The sequence below is a fragment of the Lactuca serriola genome, chromosome 1 (assembly GCF_051521515.1).
Source record: "Lactuca serriola cultivar US96UC23 chromosome 1, Lser_US96UC23_V15, whole genome shotgun sequence".
Taxonomy (NCBI): Eukaryota; Viridiplantae; Streptophyta; class Magnoliopsida; order Asterales; family Asteraceae; genus Lactuca; species Lactuca serriola.
Genome location: NC_136408.1, coordinates 185,183,375 through 185,194,788, shown reverse-complemented (window position 1 = coordinate 185,194,788; position 11,414 = coordinate 185,183,375). Strand labels below are relative to the sequence as shown.

The window sequence follows — 11,414 nt, the reverse complement described above, 5'->3', positions numbered from 1 at the left end:
GCATCAACTTGTTTTTCCTTTTGTTAGGAAAACGTTCTTTCCTCATATACACCCACACCAAGTCACCATCTTGAAAGACACGTGGTTTCCTATGCTTGTTGGACTTCTGTTTGTACAACTCATTCACGGCTTCAATCTTCTCACGAACTTGTTGGTGTAGTTTCATCATAGCCTTCAACTTGTCATTAGCATCCTTGTGAACCAATTCATCCTTTGGCAATGGAATCAAATCCAAAGGCATGTAAGGATTCACACCATACACCACCTCAAAAGGAGAGTGACCTGTAGCATAAGTAGGAGAACGATTATAGGCAAATTCAGCATGTGCAAGTTTGATGTCCCAATCTTTTTGAGTTTTGCTAACCAACCCTCTCAACAAAGCACCCAAAGTTCTATTAGTCACCTCCGTTTGCCCATCCGTTTGTGGATGATGGGATGTACTAAAAAGTAACTTAGTACCGACTTTCCTCCACAAAGTGTTCCAAAAGTAACTTAGAAACTTGGAATCCCTATCAGAAACAATTGTTTTAGGAATACCATGCAAACGAACCACCTCTTTAAAGTACAAATCAGCCACGTTAGAGGCATCATTTGTTTTATGACATGGCACAAAGTGAGCCATTTTTGAAAACCTATCCACCACCACCATAATGGAATCCTTCCCCCTTTGAGTTCTAGGCAAAGCCATAATGAAATCCATGGACACATCTTCCCAAGGACGAATAGGAACCGGCAAAGGAGTGTAAACACCATGCTTGAAAGTTGTTTTTGCCATATGACATGTAACACACTTGCCCACTATGTTGGTTACATCCCCCAACATCTTCGGCCAAAAGAAATGTTCTTTAAGCACCTGCAAAGTTTTGGTAATGCCAAAATGACCAGCCAAACCACCGCCATGAGCTTCACGAATCAACAACTCCCGTATTGCATGTTTTGGGACACAAAGGCGATTGCCTTTGAATAGAAAGCCATCTTGAATCACAAATTCACCATTAGGACCACCTGCACATTTCAAAAACATATCTCCAAAGTCCATATCAGATTGATAATGGTCCTTTAGAGTTTCAAATCCCAAGAAACGAACATCCAAAGTCACCAACAACGAGTAACGCCTCGAGAGTGCATCAGCCACCACATTGCTTCTACCATCCTTGTATTTGCATGAGAAATGAAAGGATTGCAAGAACTCCACCCACTTTGCATGTCTTGTGCTCAACTTTTGTTGCCCATTGATGTACTTTAAGGATTCATGATCAGAATGCAAAATAAAATGATTTGCACGCAAATAATGACTCCAATGATCTAAAGCACGGACAATAGCATAAAACTCCTTATCATAAGTGCAATAATTCAAACGAGCACCACCCAACTTTTCAGAAAAATAAGCAATAGGACGTTTGGATTGGATCAAAACAGCCCCAATACCAACTCCACTTGCATCACACTCCACTTCAAATGGTTGAGAAAAATCAGGAAGAGCCAAAATAGGAGCATCACACAACAATGCCTTGAGTTTCTCAAATGCCTTTTGAGCTTCTTCTCCCCATGCAAAGACTCCTTTCTTCAAACAACCTGTTATGGGACTTGCAATGGTGCTAAAATCACGAACAAATCTTCTATAGAAAGAAGCAAGACCATGAAATGATCTAACTTCAGAAATATTAGTAGGAATAGGCCATGACTTGATTGCTTCAGTCTTGGATGGGTCCACGGACACGCCATTTCTTGACACCACAAAACCCAAAAATGCCACTTCTTCCACCAAAAACGAACATTTTTCTTGCTTCCCATAGAGTTTTTGAGCTCTAAGCGTCTCGAAAACCTGTTTTAAGTGCACCAAATGATCCTCCAAGCTCTTGCTATATACCAAGATATCATCAAGGTACACAACCACAAACCTGCCCAAAAAAGATTTTAGCACTTCATTCATTAGTCGCATGAAAGTGCTAGGTGCATTAGTTAGACCGAAAGGCATCACGGTCCATTCATACAAGCCATGTTTAGTTTTAAAGGCTGTTTTCCATTCATCCCCTTCACGCATACGAATTTGATGGTAACCACTTCTCAAATCAATTTTTGAGAACACAATAGAACCATGCAACTCGTCCAACAAATCATCAATTCTAGGAATAGGAAATCGGTATTTTATGGTGATGTTATTAACGGCCCTACTATCAACACACATCCTCCAAGAACCATCTTTTTTTGGAACCAACAAAACTGGAACAGCACAAGGACTTAGGCTTTCACGAACATAACCCATTTTCATGAGTTCATCAATTTGTTTTTGCAACTCTTTTGTCACCTCCGGATTACATCTATAGGCGGCTTTATTGGGCAAAGGAGCACCCGGCATAAGGTCAATTTGGTGTTCGATACCACGGATTGGAGGCAAACCCGGTGGTAATTCGCTTGGAAACACATCTTGAAACTCCAAAAGCAAATCAGCAATAGCGTTTTCTCCATGCACCATCTTCTCCACCTTTGCATGCTCTTTGGCCACAAGCATGTAGATAACATCACCTTTGTCAAGAACTTGCTCCACCTCCCTTTCACTAGCAAACATAGAAAGATTAGGTTTTTTTACTTGTTTAGAATTCATGGACCTTATGGCCGTTGGGGACATGGGTTTTAACACAATTTTTTTATTATTGTGTTTCAACTCATATTCATTGCTCCTCCCTCTATGTAACACGTCCCTATCAAATTGCCAAGGACGCCCCAACAAAATATGACATGCATCCATAGGAATAACATCACACAACACTTCATCTTCATAAGACCCCATAGTTAGACCAACTCTAACCTGTTTTGTCACCTTTATTTTGCTTCCATCATCCAACCAATGAAGAACATATGGTTTTGGGTGGTTTGTAGTAGACAAACCCAATTTGATCACCATTTCATTAGAAGCAACATTAGTACAACTTCCACCATCAATAATCAAACTACACCACTTGTTTCTAACCAAACATTTGGTGTGAAACAATTGGTCTCGTTGATCCATATCAGCCACGGTTTGAACCCCTTGAGTTTTAAGGGTTCTAAGCACCAAAACTGTATCATACACCGGTGCTTCATACTCTACCTCCTCCTCTTCTTCCTCTTCTTGTTGTGTATCATAAAAAATACCCGCCAACCTCTCTTCTTCCTCCAACTCTTCACGACATTCAATGGCCTCCCTTAAAGTCACCACCCTTTTGTTTGGACAAGCATTTTGGTAATGACCAAAACCTTGACACTTGAAACATCTAATTTTCGCCAAACTAGTTTCTTTGGTACCACTAGTAAGTTTAGGAGCAACGGGAACACTACTAGAACCAGAAGGAGTAGAAACAGAATTTTGTCTATTGCTAGACTCGGGCTTGGACCACGACTTTGACTTGGGACTTTCGAGACTTGAACTTGAACTCCCACCATAACGTGCTTTGGCCTGCCCCTCCAACTTCAAACACAAACCACAAAGAGTTCCAAAATCAGCATAAGGATATAACTCCACAACATTGGCAATGTTGTAGTTCAACCCTTTTAGAAAACGAGTCATTTTTTGTTCTTCAATTTCTTCAATATCCCCCATCAAGGACAACTTCTCAAATTCATCAATGTATTCTCCAACACTCATTTTTCCTTGCCTCAAATCAGCAATCTTCTTGTAAGTGGCAATTCTATGAGTAGAAGGAACATATCTCTTTCTTAGCTTTCGTTTTAGAGAAAGCCAAGAACAAATTTTTTCTTTGCCTTCACGGGTTCTCTTGGCCTTAAGCCCTTCAAACCACAATGAAGCACCACCACTTAGCTTGAGAATGGCATACTTGCAGCTTTTTTCATCATCCACTTCTTTGAACTCGAACATTCTTTCAATCTTCCTTTCCCACTCCAAGTAGCGTTCAGGATCAGTTCCACCAACAAATTCAGGCAATTCAGACACCTTGAATTCTTCCACAACCCTATGTTCACCACGGCGGGGTTGCCTTCGATTTCCACCTTCTTGGATGTTTCTTAATGCTTCACGAAGATTTTGTAGGAACTCCGGATCATCAAAATCCATTATGCGCTCTGATACCACTTATGATGCGTGTATGGGCTTGATTTGGTGAGTAGGGTAGTGTTTAGGTAAATTAAAAGAGAATAGTAACCACAAATGATATATGAATGGAAAGAAATGGATAGATTAGTAACAACTCAAGACCTATTAAGTTGTATACCGGTGAAAACAATCCAAGACCTATTGGATTGAGTTCGTATCAAGTCAAGAACACGTCCTAACAAGATAATTTGTGAATTATAACAATAATTCAAAGTGAACAAAAGGGTTCTTTGATTAAAAATTCGTCTATATCTTTTTCCATGCATAATTTGGCTTTATATGAAGCCTTTATTACAAATTTGGTGGTTACAAGCCAACCAACCAATTATTCATTAAAACTAGTAAATAGAAATTAAGGTAACTCTTGAAAGAATACAAAAAAAACGTCCATGAGACTTGTGAATGAAAAAAAAAACGGCTATGCTTCATTAAGGAGCCATAAGAAGCATTAAGGAGTCATCATAAGCATTAAAGTGTAACCCTAATCCACCAAAGAGTGTCAAAAACGGCTAGGAGGCTTTATGAAGCAAATAGTAACGTTTTTAGCACTTATGAAGCCTTAAAAATGTTGCCCTAGTCTTCATGCAACCCTAATTCAATTTGTGGGTTACCATGCACAACCCAACCATTGAGCCCAAACCACCTTCTAGCCCACTAGTAATCACTAATCCATCACATTTTGGGCTTTCATGATCCATGCATGGATCAAAAGCTTTGTTTAAAGTGTATACATTTCTATTGTTGAGCTCAACAATTAAACAATGCTCATCAATGCTTTGTTAAATTGCATAGACCTCTAATGTGGAACCCAAGAATGAAACAATGCTCGTCAAAGCTTTGCTAAATTGCAAAGACTTCTATTGTGGAACTCAAGAATCAAACACTGTTCATCAAAGACTTGCTTAAATTGCATAGACTTCTATTGTGGAACTCAAGAATTAAACGATGCTTATCAAAGCTTTGGTAAATTACATAGACTTCTATTGTGGAACTCAAGTATTAAACAATGATCATTAAAGCTTTGCTAAGTTACATATACTTCTATTGTGCAGCTCAAGATTTAAACAATCCTCATCAATGATTTGCTTAAATTGCATAGAATTCTATTGTGGAACACAAGATCTAAACAATGCTCATCAAAGCTTTGCTAAATTGCGTAGACTTCTATTGTGGAACTCGAAAATTAAACAATGCACACAAAAGCTTTGCTTAAATTGCATAGACTTCTATTGTGGAACTCAAGAGATAAACAATACTCATCAAAGCTTTGCTAAATTGCATAGACTTCTATTGTAGCAAGAATGAAACAACGCTCATCAAAGCTTTGCTTAAAGTGCATACACTTCTATTGTGGAACTAAAGAATTAAACAATGCTCATCAAATCTTTGCTAAATTGCAAAGGTTACTTCTATTGTGGAATTCATTAAACAATGCTCATCAATGCTTTGCTAAATTGCATAGACTTCCAATGTGGAACTCAAGAATGAAATAATGCTCATCAAAGCTTTGCTAAATTGCATAGACTTCGTGGAACTAATAAATCAAACAATGCTCATCAAAGCTTTTCTTATATTGCGTAGACTTCTAATGTGGAACTCAAGAATTAAACGATGCTCATTATAGCTTTGCTACATTGGATACACTTCTATTGTGGAACTCAAGTATTAAGCAATGCGCATCAAAGCATTGCAAGTTACATAGACTTCTATTATGGAACTCATGAATTAAACAATCCTCGTCAAAGTTTTGCTTAAATTGCATCGAATTCAATTGTGGAACTCAAGAATTAAACAATGCTCATCAAAGCTTTGCTTAAATTGCATAGAACTCTATTGTGGAACTCAAGAATGAAACAATGCTCATCAAATCCTTATTTAAATTGCTTAGACTTCTATTGTGGAACTCAAGAACAAAACAATGCTCATCAAAACTATGCTAAATTACGAAGGCTACTTCTATTGTGCAACTCTAGAATTAAACAATGCTCATCAAAGCATTGCTAAATTGCATAGACTTCTAATGTGGAACTCAAGAATGAAACAATGCTCATCAAAACTGTGGTAAATTACGAAGCCTTGTTTAAATTGCATAGACTTCTATTGTGGAACTCAAGAATATAGCTATGCTCATCAAAACTATGCTAAATTACAAAGGCTACTTCTATTGTGCAACTCTTGAATTAACCAATGCTCATCAAAACTATGCTAAATTACGAAGGCTACTTCTATTGTGCAACTCTAGAATTAAACAATGCTCATCAAAGCATTTCTAAATTGCATAGACTTATAATGTGGAACTCAAGAATGAAACAATGCTCATCAAAGCTTTTCTATAATTGCACTGACTTTTATTATGGAACTCAAGAATTAAACAAGGCTCATCAAACTTATACTAAATTACGAAGGCTACTTCTATTGTGCAACTCTAGAATTAAACAATGCTCATCAAAACATTCTTAAATTCCATAGACTTCTAATGTGGAACTCAAGAATGAAGCAATGCTCATCAAAGCTTTGCTTAAATTGCACAGTCTTTTATTTGGGAACACAAGAATTAAACAACGGTCATCAAAGCTTTGCTAAATTGCGAAGACTACTTCTATTGTGGAACCCAAGAATTAAACTATGCTCATCAAAGCTTTGCTAAATTGCATAGACTTATAATGTGGAACTCAAGAATGAAACAATCCTCATCAAAGCTTTGTTTAAAGTGTATACATTTCTATTGTTGAGCTCAACAATTAAACAATGCTCATCAATGCTTTGTTAAATTGCATAGACCTCTAATGTGGAACCCAAGAATGAAACAATGCTCGTCAAAGCTTTGCTAAATTGCAAAGACTTCTATTGTGGAACTCACGAATCAAACACTGTTCATCAAAGACTTGCTTAAATTGCATAGACTTCTATTGTGGAGCTCAAGAATTAAACGATGCTTATCAAAGCTTTGGTAAATTGCATAGACTTCTATTATGGAACTCAAGTATTAAACAATGATCATCAAAGCTTTGCTAAGTTACATATACTTCTATTGTGGAACTCAAGATTTAAACAATCCTCATCAATGATTTGCTTAAATTGCATAGAATTCTATTGTGGAACACAAGATCTAAACAATGCTCATCAAAGCGTTGCTAAATTGCGTAGACTTCTATTGTGGAACTCGAAAATTAAACAATGCACACAAAGCTTTGCTTAAATTGCATAGACTTCTATTGTGGAACTCAAGAGATAAACAATACTCATCAAAGCTTTGCTATATTGCATAGACTTCTATTGTAGCAAGAATGAAACAACGCTCATCAAAGCTTTGCTTAAAGTGCATACACTTCTATTGTGGAACTAAAGAATTAAACAATGCTCATCAAATCTTTGCTAAATTGCAAAGGTTACTTCTATTGTGGAATTCATTAAACAATGCTCATCAATGCTTTGCTAAATTGCATAGACTTCCAATGTGGAACTCAAGAATGAAATAATGCTCATCAAAGCTTTGCTAAATTGCATAGACTTCGTGGAACTAATAAATCAAACAATGCTCATCAAAGCTTTTCTTATATTGCGTAGACTTCTAATGTGGAACTCAAGAATTAAACGATGCTCATTATAGCTTTGCTACATTGGATACACTTCTATTGTGGAACTCAAGTATTAAGCAATGCGCATCAAAGCATTGCAAGTTACATAGACTTCTATTATGGAACTCATGAATTAAACAATCCTCGTCAAAGTTTTGCTTAAATTGCATCGAATTCAATTGTGGAACTCAAGAATTAAACAATGCTCATCAAAGCTTTGCTTAAATTGCATAGAACTCTATTGTGGAACTCAAGAATGAAACAATGCTCATCAAAGCCTTGTTTAAATTGCATAGACTTCTATTGTGGAACTCAAGAACAAAACAATGCTCATCAAAACTATGCTAAATTACGAAGGCTACTTCTATTGTGCAACTCTAGAATTAAACAATGCTCATCAAAGCATTGCTAGATTGCATAGACTTCTAATATGGAACTCAAGAATGAAACAATGCTCATCAAAACTATGGTAAATTAAGAAGCCTTGTTTAAATTGCATAGACTTCTATTGTGGAACTCAAGAATATAGCAATGCTCATCAAAACTATGCTAAATTACAAAGGCTACTTCTATTGTGCAACTCTTGAATTAACCAATGCTCATCAAAACTATGCTAAATTACGAAGGCTACTTCTATTGTGCAACTCTAGAATTAAACAATGCTCATCAAAGCATTTCTAAATTGCATAGACTTATAATGTGGAACTCAAGAATGAAACAATGCTCATCAAAGCTTTTCTATAATTGCACTGACTTTTATTATGGAACTCAAGAATTAAACAAGGCTCATCAAACTTATACTAAATTACGAAGGCTACTTCTATTGTGCAACTCTAGAATTAAACAATGCTCATCAAAACATTCTTAAATTCCATAGACTTCTAATGTGGAACTCAAGAATGAAGCAATGCTCATCAAAGCTTTGCTTAAATTGCACAGACTTTTATTGTGGAACACAAGAATTAAACAACGGTCATCAAAGCTTTGCTAAATTGCGAAGACTACTTCTATTGTGGAACCCAAGAATTAAACTATGCTCATCAAAACTTTGCTAAATTGCATAGACTTATAATGTGGAACTCAAGAATGAAACAATCCTCATCAAAGCTTTGTTTAAAGTGTATACATTTCTATTGTTGAGCTCAACAATTAAACAATGCTCATCAATGCTTTGTTAAATTGCATAGACCTCTAATGTGGAACCCAAGAATGAAACAATGCTCTTCAAAGCTTTGCTAAATTGCAAAGACTTCTATTGTGGAACTCAAGAATCAAACACTGTTCATCAAAGACTTGCTTAAATTGCATAGACTTCTATTGTGGAACTCAAGAATTAAACGATGCTTATCAAAGCTTTGGTAAATTGCATAGACTTCTATTATGGAACTCAGGTATTAAACAATGATCATCAAAGCTTTGCTAAGTTACATATACTTCTATTGTGGAACTCAAGATTTAAACAATCCTCATCAATGATTTGCTTAAATTGCATAGAATTCTATTGTGGAACACAAGATCTAAACAATGCTCATCAAAGCGTAGCTAAATTGTGTAGACTTCTATTATGGAACTCGAAAATTAAACAATGCACACAAAGCTTTGCTTAAATTGCATAGACTTCTATTGTGGAACTCAAGAGATAAACAATACTTATCAAAGCTTTGCTATATTGCATAGACTTCTATTGTAGCAAGAATGAAACAACGCTCATCAAAACTTTGCTTAAAGTGCATACACTTCTATTGTGGAACTAAAGAATTAAACAATGCTCATCAAATCTTTGCTAAATTGCAAAGGTTACTTCTATTGTGGAATTCATTAAACAATGCTCATCAATGCTTTGCTAAATTGCATAGACTTCCAATGTGGAACTCAAGAATGAAATAATGCTCATCAAAGCTTTGCTAAATTGCATAGACTTCGTGGAACTAATAAATCAAACAATGCTCATCAAAGCTTTTCTTATATTGCGTAGACTTCTAATGTGGAACTCAAGAATTAAACGATGCTCATTATAGCTTTGCTACATTGGATACACTTCTATTGTGGAACTCAAGTATTAAGCAATGCGCATCAAAGCATTGCAAGTTACATAGACTTCTATTATGGAACTCATGAATTAAACAATCCTCGTCAAAGTTTTGCTTAAATTGCATCGAATTCAATTGTGGAACTCAAGAATTAAACAATGCTCATCAAAGCTTTGCTTAAATTGCATAGAACTCTATTGTGGAACTCAAGAATGAAACAATGCTCATCAAAGCCTTATTTAAATTGCTTAGACTTCTATTGTGGAACTCAAGAACAAAACAATGCTCATCAAAACTATGCTAAATTACGAAGGCTACTTCTATTGTGCAACTCTAGAATTAAACAATGCTCATCAAAGCATTGCTAAATTGCATAGACTTCTAATGTGGAACTCAAGAATGAAACAATGCTCATCAAAACTATGGTAAATTACGAAGCCTTGTTTAAATTGCATAGACTTCTATTGTGGAACTCAAGAATATAGCTATGCTCATCAAAACTATGCTAAATTACAAAGGCTACTTCTATTGTGCAACTCTTGAATTAACCAATGCTCATCAAAACTATGCTAAATTACGAAGGCTACTTCTATTGTGCAACTCTAGAATTAAACAATGCTCATCAAAGCATTTCTAAATTGCATAGACTTATAATGTGGAACTCAAGAATGAAACAATGCTCATCAAAGCTTTTCTATAATTGCACTGACTTTTATTATGGAACTCAAGAATTAAACAAGGCTCATCAAACTTATACTAAATTACGAAGGCTACTTCTATTGTGCAACTCTAGAATTAAACAATGCTCATCAAAACATTCTTAAATTCCATAGACTTCTAATGTGGAACTCAAGAATGAAGCAATGCTCATCAAAGCTTTGCTTAAATTGCACAGACTTTTATTGTGGAACACAAGAACTAAACAACGGTCATCAAAGCTTTGCTAAATTGCGAAGACTACTTCTATTGTGGAACCCAAGAATTAAACTATGCTCATCAAAGCTTTGCTAAATTGCATAGACTTATAATGTGGAACTCAAGAATGAAACAATCCTCATCAAAGCTTTGTTTAAAGTGTATACATTTCTATTGTTGAGCTCAACAATTAAACAATGCTCATCAATGCTTTGTTAAATTGCATAGACCTCTAATGTGGAACCCAAGAATGAAACAATGCTCGTCAAAGCTTTGCTAAATTGCAAAGACTTCTATTGTGGAACTCAAGAATCAAACACTGTTCATCAAAGACTTGCTTAAATTGCATACAATTCTATTGTGGAACTCAAGAATTAAACGATGCTTATCAAAGCTTTGGTAAATTGCATAGACTTCTATTATGGAACTCAAGTATTAAACAGTGATCATCAAAGCTTTGCTAAGTTACATATACTTCTATTGTGGAACTCAAGATTTAAACAATCCTCATCAATGATTTGCTTAAATTGCATAGAATTCTATTGTGGAACACAAGATCTAAACAATGCTCATCAAAGCGTTGCTAAATTGCGTAGACTTCTATTGTGGAACTCGAAAATTAAACAATGCACACAAAGCTTTGCTTAAATTGCATAGACTTCTATTGTGGAACTCAAGAGATAAACAATACTCATCAAAGCTTTGCTATATTGCATAGACTTCTATTGTAGCAAGAATGAAACAACGCTCATCAAAGCTTTGCTTAAAGTGCATACACTTCTATTGTGGAACTAAAGAATT

At 35.7% G+C, this 11,414-nt stretch overlaps 1 protein-coding gene across 1 annotated transcript; it reads right to left on the bottom strand.

The window, feature by feature from the left end:
* Positions 1 to 249: 249 nt before the first annotated feature.
* Positions 250 to 4,051, bottom strand: LOC145064554 (uncharacterized). Its single transcript, XM_079011983.1, has 2 exons — positions 854 to 4,051; positions 250 to 282 (listed from the first exon to the last, which is right to left on the bottom strand). Exons 1-2 carry the CDS (start codon positions 4,049 to 4,051, stop codon positions 250 to 252), a joined length of 3,231 nt encoding a protein of 1,076 aa, XP_078868109.1.
* Between the last annotated feature and the right edge of the window lie 7,363 nt (positions 4,052 to 11,414).